The sequence below is a fragment of the Topomyia yanbarensis genome, chromosome 1 (genome assembly GCF_030247195.1).
Source record: "Topomyia yanbarensis strain Yona2022 chromosome 1, ASM3024719v1, whole genome shotgun sequence".
In the NCBI taxonomy this organism is placed as follows: Eukaryota; Metazoa; Arthropoda; class Insecta; order Diptera; family Culicidae; genus Topomyia; species Topomyia yanbarensis.
In genome coordinates this window covers 213,346,513-213,367,579 of record NC_080670.1, presented here as the reverse complement: position 1 = coordinate 213,367,579, position 21,067 = coordinate 213,346,513, and the positions used below count along the sequence as shown (strand labels likewise).

The window sequence follows — 21,067 nt, the reverse complement described above, 5'->3', positions numbered from 1 at the left end:
TAATTTGAGTCCTTGACTGACTTTCAAATACAACGTAAGCACGTTTAAGCCTTTTACCGTTGAAATATATATAATACTGTTGTATTTTATGTAAAATAATAAACGTTGCATTTTTATTTTTATTGTCAGCATATACACAAACAATCATATGAGAGGATCACACTCGCTAAACAAAGGGTTACATCAATTTCTTCTTCATGAAGTTCCATGTCCATATCCATATCGAAGTTATCGGGAGCTTATTCACTATTTCCGCTCGATTTCCGACCTCTTTTTGGGAACTATTTCTTTGAGGAACGTTTCGTAGTATGGTTTGTTTTTAATATATTTTAATTGCTTCCTCAAATCATCCAACTTAGCTTGTGGCAAAGCGATTGGCTTTCTGTTAATTGGATCCGGTCAAACAACAGTTCTTATATTAGCACTCCCAAATATGAACTGTGACCAGGTTGGATTTGATATATCGTATTTGAGCTCAATACATCCGGGAAGTGTCGTTTGGTACCTGAAGCACATAATTTTTTGAAATCTTAAACCATTACCATCACTATCAGGAGAAGGCTTTTTGAATATTCACCGGCAAAGTAAACCGAGCGTTTGAAGATTTTTCCAGATATTCGACAGATTCGGGAAGAATCCCTTGATGAGTGGACGGAAGAGATGATATGGTTAAGCTTTGATTCTGTTCGGGTATCGCCACACAAATTTATCGTCTTTTCCGTTGCTAACTTCTTCGGAGTATTACTTTTCGGCATAGCCAGATCTAATGGAACATCGCTAGTGTGGATCGTTAAATTTAAAGGTTGCTCGTTCTCAATCATTGATACTGACAGATCTAGTGGAAGTGTTTGTCGGGGATCAGTGAATGTTATGACTCCGCTTCTTCTTATCGGCGTTGACGATATAATCATCGAAACACCTTCGAGGAAAGTGTTGTTTGGAGTTTTGTTTACAAATTCTACTTCCTCGAAATTTGCAACCGTGGGAGTATCAGCAACTATACTTGCCACCTCTTCCCCAACTGGAGGGTCAGAAATACCAGCGGCCACTGAAAAAGAAAATAGTACATTGCTTTGTGTATAGACAAAACAGTAAGTTGAGGTAATACTTACGAAGAAGTAAGTCGAATCCTGTTGACGAGAACATTATTACAAATCGTAAATCGATCAGTAGTATTCGGGAGGTTTGCTTTTTTGCCGTTCACTCTGTTTGTTTATGTTTGTTTTCGTACAGTTGTTGAGCCGTTGAATGAATTTTGAATATAGCGTAAGCGTTTACTGTTAAATTGTAAAAAAAAAAGCTATTTAAAAAAGCTTTGTCACTGGGATCTACTAATAGGTGGTTTGAACTAAAGGGCTCAAAAACGCTTACGTTGTATTTGAAAGTCAGTCAAGGACTCAAGATAAAGGCTGAAAAGCCAAAACAAAACAAACATGTGAAGTTAACGGCGCAAAGCAAAGGACTTGAAAGCCAAATCAAATCATTTTTATTATTTGGCTTTCAAGTCCTTTGCTTTGCGCCGTTTACCTCAACATGTTTGCTTTGTGTTGGTTTTGCAGCCGTTAATTTGAGTCCTTCACTGACATTCAAATATAACGTAAGCATGTTTGAGTCTTTTAATATATAATATTATAACAAAGTTTTACTTGGTTTTACTGTTTTTGTTAGCAATGTTGCACAGGTTATTTACAAAGAAAATAGTGATGCAAGAAGTCCATTATTGTTTGAAGAATCAGGCAATAACAATTATTTACAAAAATTGGAAAAAACGACCAACCACAAATTTGACATATTAAATATTAATATTAAATTTTTTACATTTGATACGATAACTCTTTGGTTGGAAATCGACATCAATAAAGTCAATAAAGCCTATACAATAATAAAATCCTCCTAAAATAACTCACAAGATTATATAAGGACAAAAAGTAAAGGTCCGGAATGCCAATTCAAGCGCTTAATGCAGCTAAGCCGTAAACTGAAGCAAAGGGCGTGAAAACCATTCGTTTAATATGGATTGTGCGCCGTTTACTGTGAACTATAATAACATAATTTTGATAATGTTTTTCGAATATAAACTCACAATAGCGTAAAGAATGAATAATAAGGATGCAATTTATACAATAAAACGAAAAACATGAATTTGGCTTTACGGCCCTAATCATATGTTAGTCGAGATTTGATTTTGAAACCAACCATCCTTAGGGGGTATTCTCGTCCCAAAGCTGCTCACACATACAGTAAACGGTAAGCTACGGTGGGTAACCTAGGACAAAATTGCATTGGCCTACCGATCGCCAGCATTTAATTTAACCTGTCTAGCCGCCTCTTCGTTCAGTGGGGAGTGTATGCCATCTTGATGTTTGTGACTTGACATCCAGAGGGCGGGTCACAATTTATTTAAGAAAAAGTACCCCTCGCTTAAGACATTGTCAAAAATATAAAACGTCAAAATTAAATTGATTTTAGGAATCCTGCGAGTTAAAATAAAACAAACCGGTGTTTAGCGCTAGTTTTATCTGAATAGCAAAATACGACTTTCACGTTTATTTTATATAAATCAGTATAGTTTATCAGTGATAAAAGCCCAAAATGACCACCGACGACGAAACAAAAAACGCACTGCGGCCGATGTATTGCGAGCTGAACGTTCTCACACGATCGGATGGATCTGCTCTGCTGACACAAGGTATGTGACTAAACTGTAATACATTATAGCTCAGGCAAATTCAATCGAACACCCCTTCCAGGAGAAACAGCCGTCATAGCCAGTGTCCACGGACCGGCGGAAGTCAAAATGCAACATATGAACGTGGAAAAAGCCCACGTTGAAATTCACTTTCGACCCCGATCCGGTCTGGGAAGCGTCAACGATCGCCTGCTGGAAAGTCTAATTAGAAACACCTACGAATCGGCCATCCTGACGGGACTCCACCCACGAACGGCAATCTCCGTTCAGATCCAAGAAATGCAAAATCTCGGCGGACTTGTAGCTTGTGCCATTAATGCCGTCTGTTTGGCGCTGGTCAACAGCGGCATCGAGATGAAATATCTGGTAGCGGCGGTGCACAGCGTGCTTGGAGAGGATGGTGAAATTACGTTGGATCCGGATGAGTTACAGTCCAAGGATGCACGGGCAAAGTTTACGTTTGTGTTTGAAAGCGTCCGCAGGAATACGGTTTCTATTTATACGCACGGAAAGTTTACACCGGAACAGTACCACCGGGCGCTGAGGATGGGTACGACCGCGGTGGAGAAGGTATTTGATTTCTATCGGGAGATTGTGGTGAAGCAGTGTAAGGCGCTGTGAAATAAAAGGGGTTTCAAGTTCAAGCCGTCGTTGTAGTTCGGATTTGTGATATATCACATTCGCGACAGGAACTTCGGATTAATGGTTCACAGCCCACCCGCGTAATTCACTTATTTGTATTAAAACCATCTTCTTAAAACAGTAAATCCTTATCATCTAGCCGCAAATGGGTTGCGCGTGTGCGAAAAAAGTTTATTTTTTATTCATGTTTGCTTTTACTCAATTTATGCTGTTTGTTTTTTGTTTTATTATTCTGCTGCAGCTTTTTCTTGATTTTTTAATTCTACTAAACTCAGCGCCTGCTGGGATGTTCTGATGTGCTTACTGCGCCTATGAATGTCATATGTTTCTTGGCAACGTATGTTTGTTTTGTTTGCCTACCAGCGCGCTAATATTCAACTAACTCGCACGGAAAGAATTATTCTTGATCGTTTCTAAAAACTGGGTTTTGCTTAAAACCTGCGGTTAAAACTATTTATTCCAGTAAAGTTGTCAATTGACGCTAACAATACAGTATGTAGTCAATTAAGTTAAATCAGAAACTCTGCAACTATTTTATAGCTATATACGCGTTAAATTGTTTTTTTCTGTTTGATTTTTTTTTTGTGCTCGATGGATGATTTGGCAAACAAGATCACAGGAATTTGAACGTTGTTAAACAGAACCGGTTCTCTAAGTCAGAAGGAGACTGGCCGCCTAAGAGAAAATTCTATTCGTATTTGCTCAAGCGAGTCAATGCGAAAAATTGTTTTTTCTACGGGGTTCTACATTTTCGTACTCTATAATGTAATATTTCTGAGTTGAAAGGGGAAGATTAGGGCAAAATGCGTGTCTGTATTCCTACTGCTGCTAAGAGGTCAATATGTGAATGGAACAAGAAAAGAAAGTTTCGATGGACGAACGGAACCCCGAAAGCAGAGCTACCAATCGTAGCCTTTCTTTGGGGCATGTGAAAATAAAATCGAGAAGCTTCGCCGATGAAAATTAGCCTCGAGTCTGCCCTCAACCGAGAATCTTTTTAATATAATTACCACGATTGTTGTGCACCTCGGGTTTGGTGAGTGTTCGACGTCGGTTCGGCTTGTACGGTTGGTAGTTTTCAATGTTGGAGAAACTGTTATGCAGTTCCTCGTGGTGTTCTTGTTCTTCCGCAGAAGAATCGTGATCATCATTGTCCTCCAAAATGTCGTGCAGTTCGTGATCCTGGACATTGACAACCGGAGCAGGGGTTGTGGTGGTGGTAGTGCTGGTGGATCGAGTGGTCGACGGGAGCTTGGTAGTTGGCGCTGTAGTTGTGGAAGCTACTGTGGTAGTCGTTGATGAACTGGCAGCTACAGTAGTGCTAGTTAGCTGTATTGTTGTGGAAGAGGGGTGATCTTCCGATGTAGAAGTTGCATTGTAAACTGTGCTGATGTTGGCATCGGACGTTATTTCAGTGTTCGCACCCGTCGTTAGCTTCGTATCGTCAGTGGTGAATTGACGGGTCGTTATACTCAGGGTACCGATTTTAGAGGATAATTCTTCGTCATCGAAGGTAATCTCAACAATCTGATGAGAGGTTGTTGCGTCAGTTTCCATGACGGACGATGCCTCCGTAGAAGAGATCTCCTTACTAAAAATGGCTTCCGGTTGGCTGGTGGTTGATAGCTCCTCCGTTGTCGTTGATGGTACTTGCGAAGTTGTTGGCGGAGCTGCGGTAGTCGGCGGAGTCTCCGTCAGCAGTTCAGTGGTAGTCGTATCCACGTGAGCTCGCGTTGGAGAGAAGTGAGCTTTAACCATCAACATCGGAGGGATGAAGTGATCTCCAATGGAAGCCAACTCTTTCTTTGGGGTAGTCGGAAGAATATGGCTGGCCGTACTACTCGTAGTCGGTTCCATGGTTGTAGTCGAAGCTTCCGTAGTCACCACTTCAGTCGAAGAAGCCAGCGTACTGTCGGAGTACGCTTCTCCATCGGTCGACCTTCGCAACCTTGAATCCATTGTAGTACTCTCCGTTGGTGTTACCTCGCTGGAAACCGCTACTGTTTCCGTCGAACCTCCGACTACTACTACCGCGGTCGCACCCTCGTCCGAGTCCCCTTCGGTAGGTTTCACCGCTTGCTGCACGATATCGATCGGCTGCGTCTCCGTTTCATCCGGTTGATCACCCATCATCATCTCATCCTCTTCATCCATTTTTTTCTCCCCCTTTTTATCGAACTTCTCTTTTTTCTCAAACAAGGGTGAATACTTCTTACCCCCAGCTTTCTTACCTTCCTTGTCCTGATCACCATCTTCACCGCTGTGCAACGATTGATCCCCTTGCATCAAATCTACCAAATTAAACTTATTGATCACATTCTTGACCGTGTCCTCGATCTGATTCGGGTTGACGTCGATATTGTTATCCTCCTCGTTGTTCGACACCACCGTCAGTATGTCGTGCTCAAGAATCTCCGGTGGCTGTCGTTTTCTCGTCAGAAGTGACGTTTGCTGAGGTGTCGCCACATCATCAACCCCCGACAGTTGATTATTTTCCGTGGATTCCGTTGCTGTACCGGCAGCCGCATCTTCCTCTTGATCGCCACACTGAAGCTGCTGCATAATCGAATCCCTGTCGAGCTTACCTTGGCAGGACATGTGCCGGGTTCCTTGTTCACCGCAATCTCGGGATAGTTGAACCGCTCCGCTGTCCGACATGTACTGCACGGTTAGTGATGGCATTGAGGTGACGGTACAATCCGCTGCCCAGTTCGGGACTAAAAGTAAAGGTGGTTTTAATTAGTGGAAAGATTTTCTTTAAGGTTAAGGGAGGAGTTATCAAACCGGGTAGTTCGCACAGAAAGGCAGCCGTTTCCGGGCCGCCACAACGAAGGGCATGCCAGCGGAAATCTCGTGCTGGGTCTACGACCGCGCACAGTGGGGTTTCCATGGCTGGGAGAGATTCGGCCCAGTATCCGCTCGAGGGGTCTAGGGATTTTGCGTTGCTGTTGAGAATAAAGAAAATATTTAGCTGTACGTCTAAATTTCAACCTTTGATTAATCGGGAACCATGTGTTAAAAGATTATTACTTTTATTTTCCCCACAAAAGGTCTCAAAATTTTGTAAAACGCTAAGAAATGTATTACATCTTATTTGCTAATACTGATTGTGATCAGCAGTGAATAGTTCTAGCGTTAAAAATCAACTTTCCGTTAATTTGTTGTAGTCGTGAATACTTGGAAATTTGAAACAAGATTATTCACATTGTTTTCGAAAAAATTGTGCAAAATTTATATAATTTTGGCTAGTAAAGCCGGAGTTATCGGTGTTCACTTTCTCACGGTTTTTTTTCGAAAATTTGAAAGGTTCCACAAGTATGGTTCTATACTTTCCCTACTGAATTTTGTTTATTCAATTGATTTATTCGATAAGGCAGCTCTAGCTAATTGAATGTTGTTAAAAAGTATAAAGCAGTGTATAAAGTCAGATGAAGCCAACAAGGTTGGCCGAAACTACGGTATGACTTCGCGTCACAAGTATTCTATATGGAAGCCGTAAGTGTGACTTACGGTAGGAGAAAATTTGTCAACGAAATTATTGCCATATTGTCTTGACAAAAAAAATCCGTTCCAGAACATAATCTTATGATTTATATAGTACCACTTGTGATTGAAAAATATACGAATATACGATATTCTCATGAAATTCACTATATTTTTTTCCGGAGTGTACAATAGTTAACAGCTTGAAAAAAAAATATCGAAGCAAGCTCTGCTTGACTCGCAGAGAAAAAAGTTGACAGTCGATCGCGAATGGTCTCCAGGGTTACCGATGTATTTTCTGTTCTTGCTGATGACGGACATCGATAAAAACCCGTGAACTTTCGGATTTTAACTGAACCGGGCAGTTTTGTGAGTAGATGTGAGTAGGGCGGTATGTCAATTGCAACACATTTTGATTGTACAACTCCTTCGCGTAACACTGGCTGGTCTGGGTAAGTTTTGTGCGAAGGTTTACATTTTAAGTTTCAGCAGATTTAATGCAGCTCTGACTGTTTTTCAGCGTGACCAGCGGTACAGTTTGAAACTCTCCAAGGTCACGGAAACTAAGCTAAACAGCCACTCAGATTCTTGACAGGTTTTGCTTTGAACCACGTACTCATCCACCATGGACGGAAGACTAACGCTACGTTGCAATCTGCTTGCCCAGGAAATTGGATCCTCGCGAAGAAGAAATTCTATTTAATGCTAGTCCAGTTGTAGACTTGCAAGTTTTTCGATCTCCTGCCTCTAATCTGCGGCTGAATAACCGCCCAAAGTTCCATCGACATTGGAGTATTCCAAACGATAGCTCTTCGTGGCAAGAAGGTAACGTACAACGCATTTCGCTACTTCCTACCCCTTTCTGCTTATGATGCTGTACAGACACTCCGCACTAGTATAAAACGGCGTTAAAAGAAATATCTGGTCCCGCACATACCGCTATATAAAGAAGAGATCCTACTAAGCTTCGGTAGTTAGTAATATCAACGAAGGGTGCGTCTTTCGGTCGATGTTTTAGTATAGCCTTCGCCCATAGACTTATCCAGCTGCGTTGGTATTGTGCCGTTTTGACGTTTAAATTGGGAGGAAAACAAATCATTTGCACTGCGAATTGGGAGGAAAACAAACCGCTTGTGGGCTTGAGGGGAGGGCGGTAGTATAAAAATGCGAGATCTCAGTGTGCGTATTTTAAACGTCAGATACCTCAATAGTGCCTTTTGCGTCATTCAGTCCAAATCGTTCGGCAATTCTTTCATTCCGTCTAATTTGCTGATCTCTAGTGTTAAGAAGTTGTTAAATTTCAAACTATTGTACCAAGCTTTTATAGACGAATTGAATTCGTGCTTTACCTGCACATTCCACTTACACATCTTCAACATAGATTAGGTAATAGGCGCGTTTTCTTTTTACTACTTTAGTGTAGTTATTATCGTTATAGTGGAAAACTGAAAAACCTAACCAATCGTTTTTTCGCTTGTTTAGTGTTAATCCATCACGTCGAAAGTAGTTCGCATTATAGCGCATCGTTGTGCGAATATAATGTGCACTACCGCCGCCGTCCTTCCCTTGCTTAAAACAAGAGAAAATACAATTGTCGCTGGTTGGATTTTCCAGTTTTCAACTGCAACCAGAATACAAGCTCACTTTACTCTGAACAAACCGAATGAGTACAGAATGACTTATTTAAATCCGTAGATGCTTTTCCCCAATTACCAGCATGCGATTGTATCTTATCCTTCATCGCCTGATTCTATTCATCAAGATCATTTCGGCTCACAACTTTTCGCAATGTCTTGGCCTCTTCATCCACGCTGAAACCGTGAAACGAAGTACTATTCTCCAACGGTATAACGACTCGTCTGTGTCACATTTTCGTTCATTTAGATCTAGGGGAGCTTGGGTTGCTTATCTATCCTTCCGGCCATCATATCGTATAGTAGATACACTTAATATGTGTATCAACAAATGCGATATGATACCTGGTGCAGAAAGTGCACTAATTACCTGGCAATCTTCTTTTATTTGATTGTCTGCTCAGAAAATAATTTTCCGTACCCAAATATCACATGTGACGCCAGTGATAAATGGAGAAAACCACGAGGATGGTGGAAGAGCAGTGGGTACAAGGCCAAGTGCTCCTCGGATGGTACCAAAATGATAAGCAAAGGGAAAGTAAGGGTTATGTTCGGGGTCTGGAAGGAGAGCATTTCGCATTTATTTTTATTTTTGTTTTATTTTTTCATTTGTTTCTCTTGCTACAATATATGCAACTCGATGCAAGAGAACGTGACGGCCAAGGAAACAGAAAGCCAATAGCCCAAACAAATCAGGAACAGGAAGGAGGACTACGAACAAGGAAACAAACAACAGATGAGAAATCGTTTACTTGTTTATTATAACTACAATTATTTTGCTTTTCTTGTATCGTTTCAGCAAACCAAAATCTCTCTACTATCTCTTCATTTACTGCCTCCGACTATCCTCTATGTAATGTATCTGAAATTTGTGGAACTGGTTAACAGCCGGCGCCTGCGTGTGGAAGAAATTGGTGTGCTATACGGACTAGCACATATGAACAGTTAGGCTTTGTAGGTCGTCATCTTGACAGAGTCTAGATGGGCGGATGAACGTCTGCCAGGGTGTGGGCTGAGAAATGACAATGACAACGACTCGTCTATGTCACATTTTCGTTAATTTAGATCTTGTACATTTTCCGATTGCTCCCCATCATTATTCACATGATGCGACCCATGCCGAGGAATTAATGGTAGAGGGCCTCAACACTTCGAGCGATGGGATTTGAGTTATGAATACCTAGCCGTACATGGTGTTTCTGACCTTGCCGCGTCTAGCGGGGCTCTAACTTCTTTTCCCTTATCTATTTGTGGGAACAGAACGGAAAGCTGCATTGTGGGTCATTGAAGAATAGTAGTTCTGCACTTCATCCATCCTCAACTCTCCAGCTGAAGAAGAGAAGAGTAATCGAAAAGTGACCAAGGAGGAGCCTGACGAGGCAGAGAGCGACACATGAAACTCGACAATTAAGCGGAGCTGCGAGGAAACGCTATGCGTGGTTAATGCGAAATGGTCACAAACCCGCCGCACTAGAGCTGGTCAAAATCCCCGCATGGACAGGAACAAGCCAAGCGACAGCGCTCAACGAATATCGAGCCGCTGAACAAGAGTGGCTGTAGGAAGAAAACTGAAAAAACGAAGGTGCATTGCCCGGGAATGCCACAAAAAGATGAACAGCGTGCAACCTACTACGAAATGATAAAATCGTGCTCGACAGTCATCATTGCGAACAGCCAAATACCGAAACGAGGACCACTGGAACGTCGAGCAGCATACAGGCTGCGATCAATCGTTTGCAAAATGAAGGGGTCGAAGATGTGGCTTCAAAACAAACATCGCCGGCGCTAATCTATTCCGACAAAAAGTTAGTGGCGCTTTCTGATGAAACGAAGTCGAAACGCACCCAAGTAATAAGTAAGGATTTGTGCCCTTAAAGTGCAAATACTTGTTTTACCAAAAAAATTCCCCCCTGGTGAGAAATTTTGGTGTTTACCCAATTTTTCTCCTTAGGGTGAAATATAGCATAGACCTGCTAGCCAAGACAAGTTTCGGTTTCACTGTGTCTTATCGGGATAAACAAAACCTCTGCTCAGACGGGACATCACGTTTGACCAGTCGTTCGACTGAAACACAAAGGGTGTGTTTTAGTTTTAGGGATTTGCGTCAAGCCGGCGCTAATCTATTCCGACAAAAAGTTAGTGTCGGTTTCTGATGAGACGAAGTCGAAACGCATCCAAGTAAAAAATCGAAATGTGCAGATTTTACTGCATACAAGTGAACCAGCATCACGCAAAGGGTGCCACAAGCATCTCTGTCCGAAGATACCCGAAAGAGCGTCTAGACATCTCTCTAATACAGGAGCTGTAAGCCAACAAACACAAAATCCGAATTATGAAATTGTTTACAATTACAGGATTGACTCAACGAGGTGTCGTTGCAATGACGGTTGAAGTCCCGACGGCTAGGGGCAAGCAGGAGGTGGTGATCGCATCGGTCTACTTCCCTGACGATACGGATACAGCATATCTCTCCGAACTAATGCACATCATATAATATGGGGCACCACAGACGTAAATAACAGAGGTGAGTATCTTCTTGAGTACCTTTCGTCTTTTGATGTCCATGTATGCAACAATGAACCAATGAACCTACATTTATGAACGCTGTTAGGAGCGAAATGCTGGACTTTAGAGTATGTAGCGCTCAAATGACTGAAAAGATAATTGACTGGCACGTTTCTGACGTACCTAGTCTGTCGGATCACAGACACATAATATTCGCCATTTCAACCAAAATACCGACAGTACAAAAACAGGAAAATAAGTAATACAAACTGGTGTACTTTCCGCCCACAACTGAAACAGTAAAAGAGAACGGGGGAAAGATCCATTCTCAAAATGATCTGGAGAATACGACCTACAGACGAGGATCATAACTGCCTACCTTGACAGTTGCCCTCTAATAAAAATGTATGTATGTCGCGATGGTGAACGAAGAGGTGGCAACACTTGGAAGGAAATTGGAGGCCTGTTCAATAAAGCAAAGATTACTGGTAACTGGTCAGATAACAGGGCCGCTCTTGCTAAATACAACACAGAGTTTAGAAAAGCAACAAAAACTATCGATTCACGAGTTCTGCGAAAATATTGGAAATTTATCAGAGGTAGCTCGCCTTCAAAAAGCCTTTTCAAAGCATCACACAAAACGGCCTCGGGCAAGTGAATAAAGCAAATTGCAATGGTGCAGCACTTCATATTGCAGTAATCTTTGGAAAGGAAGGGACGTATTTTTGAACTATTTTCAGAGAGCCGTCCTAAGAGGATCCCTCGGAAGAAAAATAAGCAATCCGAAGATTGGGTTTCCTCATCAGGACAAGAAGAAGCTACTAAGAGGAAAAAGACGAAACAGGGAGATTACGAGAGCCACTAGGAGTGGTGCCTGGACCGTTCCCCTCCTTAGGGAAGCAGAAAAGCTTGCCAACTTGATTTGGATACAAAGCAGGATTTAAAGCGATAACTCAGAACGAAACGAGAACCTTTTTTGGAATTTATACGAAGACCATCAGAAAAAAACTATAAGTATTTTCTCATTATTTCTAAACCTATGCTTGGTGTATTAATTTTGTTATTTTAATTTATTTAAAGTAGATGGTGATTCAGAAAATCCTTCTGATTTTTCCATTATTGAAAATGATACACAATTTTCTATACCGAATGGTCAACATTTAGAATCTAGAATTAGAAAATATCCTTTGTCAGCTAAAGGTCCTTTTACTGTTTATATCAGGAAAAAGAAGAAACCAATTGATGTTCTCTTTATTTCTGCTGAAATTTATAAACAATTTAAATCAGTAAAAGAAATTAAAAAAATCTCTCAACAAATTAAGAATTATTTTTTCATGTGATGATTTATTAGTCACATCAAAACTTTTTGCTAATATATACCGTGTTTATATTCCATGCGATCTCGTTGAGATTGATGGAGTAATTTTTGATGAAACTATTGATTGTAATGCTATCATTAATTTTGGTTCAGGAGTGTTCAAAACAACAAAAATTCTACTGTTCAAATATTTCATGGCGAACGTCTATATAAAAAGCAAACGATATTAATCAAAATTTTATTCCAAAATCAAATGTGGTAATTGTAGTGCTGACCATAGTACAGTTTCATCTAAAAAAATCACAGCAAATTGTATTTATTGTCACGATAAACATACTAAGCTAAATGAATGTCGTTCATATAAAGATTGCAAAACTAAACTTTACCAAAAAACATTAAATAGAAGTAAATATTCATATGGTGAATTATTGAAATCTTCTACATCAATAATTACAACAGAAAATTCATTCGATATTCTTGATGATACTGAAGATTTAACTGCTCCGTCTGACTCTCAACCTGGTTGTAGTTATCATAAAACTGAAATAACTTTTTTTTGCTTTTACTGAATTGGTATGTTCTGATAAATTATTCGAAAACGGTTCAGTTTGCGTTCGAAGCCAAATGGGCAGGCCATCGAATGAAATCAGTTCACTTCCATCGAGAAAGACGAGGAGCTTCGAGTAAAAACTGTTTAAGATTTGCGGCTCGGTGCATGTAACCAATAAGGAATAGCTTCAGTCAGATGATTAAAAATCGGATTTTTCTGCGTGTGTATGCTAATTTCGACACGTCGGTTCTCTGGGTGGGAGATTTTTGTTCCAATTGGCCGTCGTTACTAGCACAAACTAATTGTTACAGTTAGTTCACGGAGCGGGCTGAATCTTAATAATCACCTTTCCCGATATTAAAAAAGTAGTCCATTCAACAAGGTTAACTAATAGAAACCGACCATTCTAATCAATACTTCCCGAAGATTGGCAGTTCGGTACATGAAATTAACGGGAACCAATCACGAACGAGCTTCGGTCGGATGTTTTAAAATTGCCAAAGAAAATATTCTTCGGGTGGGAAATTTTTGTTCCATGTGGTCCTGGTTACTAGCACGGAGCGGCACAAATCCATTCACGAAGATGAATCCTAATTAATCACCTTCCCTCCTGGTGTTGACAGACAGTCTTCGGACATCTGACAAGTCTTGCTGAAACCGACTGAAATTACGATTCGGCCATCGAATGAAATCAGTTCATATCTATCGAGAAAAAGGAGCTTCGAACAAAAACCGTCCAAGATTTGCTCGGTGCATGAAATTAGCGGGAACCAATCACGAACGAGCTTCGATCAGATAATTTAAAATCGGTTTTTTTCGTGCGTGTATCCTACCTTCCACCTATCGGAAATGAAAATGATAGCCTATGCAAGTAATACGCAACGACCCAAACTGAAGCATCCACTAGCTATGTACGACTCACAAATATTTCCTTCTCGGTATTGTACAGCCCTCTGTTCGCACCAACCAGCTAAATGTAAATGATAATAGAAACAAATCTGAAGCGAAGCTATATTTAAAACTTTTCAGCGTTTAAGTGTTGTCGGTTGGTGTACCATATTGACGGCTCTCACCGAGGTGCGCTGAAAATTTTCGCCATTTCCGAGTAGCTTTTGAACGATTTTCCAAAACATTTTTTTCGTTATTGATGCATGTTATACATACTCCAAATTTTAATACAACATTGCTGAACATATTTTCGACAAAATGGTCCAAAGAATAAATAATTCTGTTAAGTATAATGGAAGTTATTAACGTTCAAAATCTGACGCGGCGGTTACAGCCGAGATTTTGAAATGGGACCCCTATATTGAAATGTATTCTACATTAAAAGGTGCAGGGAGAGTGGTCGCAGGAGAAGAGTTTCGAACTGAAATGACTGAAGTATTGTCGAGTTGGTGTGTCCAGATGAATTACTGAAACACATTTGCTCAATCTCTGATGTCCAATAGAAAAAAAAAAACAATAAAATGTTTTTAAATAATTTGAACGTACAAATTAAATAAAACAAAAAATCCTACGGTGTTATTTCACTATGAAATCTACCTATCATTGATACACTGGCAGTGTTGTCAAAAAACCTGAGATTTTGTATTCAATTCGAATCATCGGACTTCGAAGAGCTATAGAATTTTTCAGGAACATTTTAGCACCATACTTCAGGTTTTATTCTTCAGGTAAATCTCTAGAAATGAAAATGTAAAAAAGGCTGTTGTCCCATACAAATTCCCATACAAATTTCAAACGCAAAGCGCTACGCCGGATCCTAACCTATCAACCCCGAAATTTTCCATAGTTTTTGGGACCCTAAATGGAAAGATTTCTGCCAACTTGATGCGGGCAAGTTTACATTTTTCCATACAACTGTGCTCCACCGTTACAGAGATTGTGTTCCAAGCAATCAATAAAACAGTATGCCAATCCGATTATTGAGATGAATAAGGGATCTTCTATCATACCACCACTTGCTTTGCTGAAACAAAAAATGGTAACATTTTCTGCTATCTTTTCCCGTTTCCTTTATTCGAAACAGCTCGCTGCTTCTGGCGAAGCTCATCTCGAAAGTGAGTAGCTAATTGCTTATTTTTTCATTGTTCGTTAACGAATAGTAGATGGTACATAAAAACTAAATCTCTTTCTATTAATTGGCGAAGTTTCTTTTATAACTATACAATCTGGTGAATTTCCTCGAGACGGTTGTCTGTTAATCAAAAAAAATCATCTGCAGCGTTGGCTAGTCTCTACCACAAATTTTCCATAAATGGATCATGGTCGACCGATTGTAAACGTCACACTAAAACTACCATTTTAGACATTTATACCAGTGGTTGAAAATTGACTACTTTCGACAGATTCAACCGTCCGTTTTGTGTAGGCAAATTACAAACTTCTCGATTCCATGACAGAACACATCAAATAACAGGGTTTATGGTACCCAAAAAACAGTTTCAACATTCAATTTCCATCTCCCTATAGATGGAACGCAACGTTTGGAAAGTACTGTATGTCAACCCTAATAAAAACGATCAAAATATTTGCATCAGAGCAAGCGAACGGGGGGTGAATTTCAGAGCGTACCGCAGTTTGCTTCAAGACTTTTTCCACTGGGCGGATCCAAGGATGCTTTGAATTAATTACAGTTCAATTCGTATGTAAATTTTTTGACATTTCTATCCTCCGTCTAATTTATTATTTACATTGTTCTAGGTAATATATTACCGCATTATCCACGAACTTGGGTTCACGGAATTTCATCCCGTAATACGTATCAAGATTCAAGTAGGTTTAGAACACAAAACAAAGAGTTTTTAAAGCATCTAAATGGGAAACAGTTTTCGTGAGTATAACAGCATTTTTTTTTAAATCTAGCAGAAGTTTTTCTTTAACAAAAATTAAATTGTTCAAAAGTCTTTTTCACGAACAAAAATTAATTGCCTTCCACTTTTGAAGCAATCCTCCTCGACCATCGCTAGTCCCCAGGTAACACAATCTAAATCAAAACACAAGCCTTCTGCCGATAATTTATGATGGGGGATTTACTTAACGCGAAGCCTGCTGCTCGTTTTTAATCATGGCCAATAAAAACGGGTCCTCTTCCGTTCTGGTTTCCCCGGAAATTCACTCGCCTCCGGACGGTGTCCCATAACTTATCTTCCGCCATGCAAAAATGTGAGGTTAAGGCCGAATGACTTTTGGTCCTGCTCCTAACTCGCGTCCCGGTCGGCTCGGCTCAACTCGACTCTAAACGGCTACCGTACTTCCCAAACCACACCACCGGCTCTAATGCCTTTTTCTAGGTTATTAACTCTTTATCCGGTAGCCACTTTGCACTACCCCAAATTTTTCGCAGCCCCCGGGGGCAGTAGGAAAAGTTTGCAAATGAATCCAATTTCCTTCTTTCGCGCAGTCCAACACGCGCGGTGGTTAGACCGGATGGTCCGCCGACAGTATTCCCTGTTCGTCGTTCCACTTGCTCGCCTGCCATTTGCTACTGTCTATAAATTTGGCAAATTACCGTAATAAATTTATTCACCCGAAGAGGACCTATGGCTTGCGGCTGTCTACCAGTCGGTGGAGGAGGCAAGTCGATTTGGCTAAACGTTCGTTTGCTTTACTTTCGGTATGGTATACGACGGGGCATTTCTCGTCTAGCAATGAAAAAGTCTCCGCCCTCCTCCCATTCTGTTATCCTAGCTCTTTTTTGTTAGACACAGTTTTACGAATTGCTGGGGTTTAACTTTTGACTGTTGCGCTTCTAGGTTGACTTTAGAAAGGACGACTACTTGGTGAAGGGGAGGAAAAGAAAGGTGTTTCCGCTGCATTCAATTTACGTTCCACGAAGAAGATTTACGCATCCGAGAAACTGTGTTTGAAGGAGGTTTTTAAACACGGATGTGTCAACTGATAATCTTCACTTTCAATAAATTAATTTTCCGTTATTTTTTTTAGATTAAAGCTGTCGGATTAAATGATTTAATTCATTATTCACTTAACAGATGTTTTAAGCATACGATTAACTAACTTACTTGTGCCGGATGGGTCCATCAAAAACTTGTTCATCAGCTATAAAAGCTTTTTTATTGGGTAAGTTAGGTCTTCCTGTAATAAACCAGGTCAGCTTGGATGACACTTTTTCGTTATTTGCATTGGCAGCTCGCCACGTGGCGGCAATAGTGTTGTTTTTATTATCAGCTGTGCTGCTAGCCAGCACGTTAATTCACAAAGTAGGCCTGCTCGTAGTGTAGAAGCGATTTCTGTCAGATTTTTTTCGCAACGTTTTGCCTACGCTGAAATGGAATCGGATATGCAGGTTAGACTTCCATTGCTTCGGTGAACTTTTCACGGGTTTCTTGTAAATTTTAATATTTTTTTTTAATTCCAGGACAAACTGAGATTACTCCGGAGCGACAGGGTAGAAAATTGTTCCTTTATTCGCTACACGTTTTTTTGCTCCTGTTTGCAGCAATGCTATATTATGGTTTCTGATGAGGCGAAGCCGAAACGCAACTGAGTATGAAATAAGGATTTGTGCCCTCCTGTACAAAGATTGGTTTTACCAACAAATTTTCACCCTAGTGAGAAATTTTGGTTTTTACCAAATTTTCCTCCTTAGGGTGAAATATAGCATAGTGCTTTCGCATAGGCCTGCTAAGCCAAAACAAGATTCGGCTTCACTGTGTCTCATCGGCATAAACAGAACTTCTGCTCGAACGGGACATCAGTCGTTCGATTGAAACACAAAGTGTGTTTTAGTTTAAAGGGATTTGCGTCAAGATTTTAGTAAAGCCGGTGCTAATCTATTCCGACAATAAGTTAGTGTCGGTTTCTGATGAGGCGAAGCCGAAAACAACTGAGTATAATAAATATTAATGTCAGTGGCCATCTTTTGAACTTGCGCCTGGCAACATCTAAAAGATGAGACGGCCTCTGTTGCAAGGCGCGAAGCTGTGGATCTGCAAAATATCTTGGACAATTTGTTTACTTGGGCTCTTCGGTTGGATATCGGATTCTCGACGGCGAAAACTGAGCTTGTCGATACTTTCCGGCAAACGACGATCAGGCTGTACCAACAAAGGATAATATTCGTGACTGAGTACGGATAATACTGTTTCTGCTCCGCTGCGAACATTCATCTCATCACATCAATTTCGAGACAACATTAATCCTACTTCGTATACTTCCAACCGCTATATCTGTTGACGGCAAATTCACCTCTGTGGCTGATAGGATCATCGATTCCATCACAACTTGCGAATCAGAAGAACCCCAGCAGCAAACTGAAGAGCAGAGCTGCACCAAATCTTTCCCCAGTGCCGATTGCCTCCTAGTAATTCTGGAAGTAATCGTACAGCGGCGGCTACAATGGGACTGGACGTCGCACAGGTCAGTTCCATATTACCGTATTGTAAAATTGACACTCTTGCGGATTTTCCTATTTCAGATGTCATCAGTCCTAATTCAACGAGTAACCGGTTTGGGGACGAAGAGAAGAAAGTAGCTTGTATAATTGTTCTGGCTTTCCTCCGATTTTCCGGTAAAAATCATGACAGACAATCGCATTCAATGTATTCCTGGCACCACGTCTGCCTTTGCTCCGAGAAGGCCTACTCCTGTACACGTATCGACACAGTACAACCACCACTACAACTTCAGCTTCGGAGTAGTCAACAACGATAACTGACACAAAGTCTATCCCCAGTGGCCGGCCGTTGTCGGTAGCTCTGGAAGCAATCATATAAAAGTTTCGACCAAATACAAATATGTTAATACGGAATGCTCTGATGATTTTTCGAGGACGCGTTTTACGCTACCCTGTACCTGGAAAGGTACAGTGTCAAAGTGACAGTGTACTTCATTGATTTTTCTATAAAACTAGCAGCGCTGATAACCAATGAAAATAAAACATCACCGTTACTATAGTTATTGTTTATTTTCAAGAGAAAAAAGTGCCCAAGAATCGAATTTGTTTTAAATTTTTTACTGTTCATTAATTTGGTAATATTTTCAGCTAAAAACACTGTCTTGTACAAGAAATCATCCGGATTGTGAAGAATTGAGAATATCCTGTTCTACAACCTGGAAAATATGTCGCCCATTGCTTGTCGGCAGTATTTATCTTTGAACGTTCCATGCTTTTGATTGGGGAGCCAGCTGGACAAAAAAACACCTAACAATCGAAAAAGTGCACATTCCGAAAGTTGCCATAGATTGATTGTAGCGATTCGTAATCAAGAAACATGCGGATCATGCTGGGCCATGGCTGCTATCAGCGTGATGTCCTATTGGTTGTGCATTCATTCGAAGGGAAGATTGGATGTGGGCGTAGCCACGGAGGATCTGATGTCATACTGTAAAGATTGTAGAAATGGTTGCAATGGAGGCTTTCTAGATGGGTCTTCGTTTCAATACTGAGTGAATGTTGGGCTGGTGAGTGGAGCACTCTACAATAGTACGGGTTGGTACAAACCCTACCCATTTACACTCTGCGATACTCCGTTCAAAAACTGCCACAAGGAAGAAACTCCAAGGTGTTCGCATCATTGTGTACACGGATTCGATGGCAGATATTAATCGAAACAATTGTTCGGCCGTGGCGCCTACAAAATTCTAACGACGAGCATATGATTCAGGTTTAGATTATAACATCAGTGGAGGCGGGTTTTACTGTGTAGATTTGTTCCTGTACCGGAGTTGTGTGTATACACACGTTGTGAGGAAACAGGTTGGAAAGCAGACACTTCGGATCATCGGCTAACAAGGGCTACCGTACTGGTTGATTGCCAATATGCGGTGAAAAAGGTTACCTGAACATGCTGCGACGATCGAATCGTCTGGGTGTCGTGAATATGATAATCGCCGGGTTGCTCAAAGGGTGATGAGAAATTTGAGTGTTAATAGCGGTTAAAGGTTTCTGCAGAACACAGTTTATTTATGAATCATAAAAGTTGGGATAATTAAAGTTGAAAAGTTGTATTCGAACTCATTTAATATTTCGCTGCAATGTTCATTCTTTGTTTCCTTTCCTCCAGAAAGAGTATTTGAATAAATAAAATTAATTTTTAACAACTCGATATGGGAAAAATAGAAATCAAAAGAAATGTCATTCTTCGATATGACTCGATATATCTAATTCCCCAATTATTCATCTCAACATAGTAATATTTAATTCTTTATAATCGCAATTTAAAAGGCTCCATCCAAGAAGCCAAGCATTAAGTACTAAATTAAACGGCAATGATGGTGTACCGTTTCTTCTGTATGATAAGGTGCACTATCTCATCAAATATTTTGTACCTAACATATTGCCTCTCAGTTGTATCTACAATTATGTGTCATCCCCTCTTCTTTAAATTTTTGAAAATTTAATATCCTTCAAAACCCTACAGGTACAATTCGATTTTGGTGTAGCCCTTCGTTTACATGTAAAATAGCGTTGGCATACAACAGATTCTCAACACGTGAACATTATTTGAGAAAGGGTGAGTTTCAAAATTAAGGGGCCAAACCATGATTCTATTGAAGTTGAATTATACAGGATTAGGATCCTTTATTTAACCGGAATTTCCGTATCGCCTGAATTGGAACAGTATCTTTTACTATAAACCTTCTTTACGGGGTTAGTTTTACAGAGATATAAAACATCGAATAATTCAGCATCTTTTCGTTGTTCAAACTCATGTTTAAAAATCCAATTTTGTTAATTCGTTTATCCCCACATTGGTTCAGGGGTTGTGCAGAAATATCAAATGTTCAGTTGAGGAATCTTCGCTTCACCACTCATCTACTATTTTGATGCTACGTAAGGGGATGAGGCGTATGTGTCACAGGTTTTATTGCCATCCAGGCATCTTCATAAAAGAAAATCGGAAATTCCAACAATGAGAACACTAACCTTGAAAAAATATTAGTGCATTATAATAATCGGTTGAAATATAAATGGAAAGATAAATGCATTTCTGTATACTTCCTGATTTTAGCAGCCGAATAACACTTTAGTGGCACGTTAGAGGAGGAAGAAACTCATTGTTATATCATTGTAGTAGCATCATTTTTGGTATCGCATTAAAATTTTTACCGTTGATACTTCATTACTGCATTATTATGATTGAGGTAAATCTAAATAGTTTGCGGGTGTAAAACGAAAGCGAATAGATCGTTAAAGTATGAACATATTGAATTGAGTACATTACCTGTGTAAAGTCAGAACTACTTAGTAAAATTTGTATCAATTTAATTTGTATAACTTG

General features: G+C 40.2%; 3 protein-coding genes, 3 long non-coding RNA genes and 1 pseudogene across 7 annotated transcripts; 5 read left to right on the top strand and 2 right to left on the bottom strand.

The window, feature by feature from the left end:
- Window positions 1-110: 110 nt before the first annotated feature.
- On the bottom strand, window positions 111-1,444 carry LOC131676498 (uncharacterized). Its single transcript, XM_058955564.1, has 4 exons — window positions 1,372-1,444; window positions 1,113-1,277; window positions 578-1,048; window positions 111-505 (listed from the first exon to the last, which is right to left on the bottom strand). The coding sequence occupies exons 2-4, from the start codon at window positions 1,144-1,146 to the stop codon at window positions 414-416; spliced, it is 597 nt and encodes a 198-aa protein (XP_058811547.1). The 5' UTR covers window positions 1,147-1,277; window positions 1,372-1,444; the 3' UTR covers window positions 111-413.
- Window positions 1,445-2,459: 1,015 nt separating this feature from the next.
- Window positions 2,460-3,333, top strand: LOC131691852 (exosome complex component RRP46). The gene is made up of 2 exons (XM_058978528.1): window positions 2,460-2,689; window positions 2,751-3,333. Exons 1-2 carry the CDS (start codon window positions 2,593-2,595, stop codon window positions 3,308-3,310), a joined length of 657 nt encoding a protein of 218 aa, XP_058834511.1. The 5' UTR covers window positions 2,460-2,592; the 3' UTR covers window positions 3,311-3,333.
- Window positions 3,334-3,412: 79 nt separating this feature from the next.
- LOC131691843 (uncharacterized) lies at window positions 3,413-6,295 on the bottom strand. The gene is made up of 2 exons (XM_058978521.1): window positions 6,116-6,295; window positions 3,413-6,048 (listed from the first exon to the last, which is right to left on the bottom strand). Exons 1-2 carry the CDS (start codon window positions 6,219-6,221, stop codon window positions 4,313-4,315), a joined length of 1,842 nt encoding a protein of 613 aa, XP_058834504.1. The 5' UTR covers window positions 6,222-6,295; the 3' UTR covers window positions 3,413-4,312.
- A 568-nt stretch (window positions 6,296-6,863) lies between these two features.
- Window positions 6,864-10,965, top strand: LOC131691869 (uncharacterized). Its single transcript, XR_009305871.1, has 3 exons — window positions 6,864-7,266; window positions 7,335-7,639; window positions 10,803-10,965. It is a non-coding gene; the product is annotated as an uncharacterized LOC131691869 (long non-coding RNA).
- A 3,087-nt stretch (window positions 10,966-14,052) lies between these two features.
- On the top strand, window positions 14,053-17,071 carry LOC131691861 (uncharacterized). 2 transcript variants are annotated; one of them, XR_009305869.1, is made up of 4 exons: window positions 14,053-15,468; window positions 15,528-15,657; window positions 16,580-16,904; window positions 16,974-17,071. It is a non-coding gene; the product is annotated as an uncharacterized LOC131691861 (long non-coding RNA). The 2 variants fall into 2 exon arrangements; XR_009305868.1 differs by having other exon boundaries at window positions 14,053-15,657.
- A 1-nt stretch (window position 17,072) lies between these two features.
- LOC131691838 (uncharacterized) lies at window positions 17,073-18,723 on the top strand. Its single transcript, XR_009305859.1, has 3 exons — window positions 17,073-17,130; window positions 17,203-18,203; window positions 18,262-18,723. It is a non-coding gene; the product is annotated as an uncharacterized LOC131691838 (long non-coding RNA).
- A 182-nt stretch (window positions 18,724-18,905) lies between these two features.
- Window positions 18,906-19,738, top strand: LOC131676229 (cathepsin B-like; annotated as a pseudogene).
- The last annotated feature ends 1,329 nt before the right edge of the window (window positions 19,739-21,067 follow it).

Excerpts from the sequence above, each read along its gene's own strand:
- LOC131676498 (XM_058955564.1), bottom strand. The coding sequence starts at position 1,146 with ATGTTCTCGTCAACAGGATTCGACTTACTTCTTC. Across the intron at positions 1,049-1,112 it reads AGGATTCGACTTACTTCTTC|TGGCCGCTGGTATTTCTGAC; the intron begins GTAAGTATTACC and ends TTTCTTTTTCAG. Across the intron at positions 506-577 it reads ACGCTCGGTTTACTTTGCCG|GTACCAAACGACACTTCCCG; the intron begins GTGAATATTCAA and ends TATGTGCTTCAG.
- LOC131691852 (XM_058978528.1), top strand. The coding sequence starts at position 2,593 with ATGACCACCGACGACGAAACAAAAAACGCACTGCGGCCGATGTATTGC. Across the intron at positions 2,690-2,750 it reads ATCTGCTCTGCTGACACAAG|GAGAAACAGCCGTCATAGCC; the intron begins GTATGTGACTAA and ends CACCCCTTCCAG.
- LOC131691843 (XM_058978521.1), bottom strand. The coding sequence starts at position 6,221 with ATGGAAACCCCACTGTGCGCGGTCGTAGACCCAGCACGAGATTTCCGC. Across the intron at positions 6,049-6,115 it reads CTTTCTGTGCGAACTACCCG|TCCCGAACTGGGCAGCGGAT; the intron begins GTTTGATAACTC and ends CTTTACTTTTAG.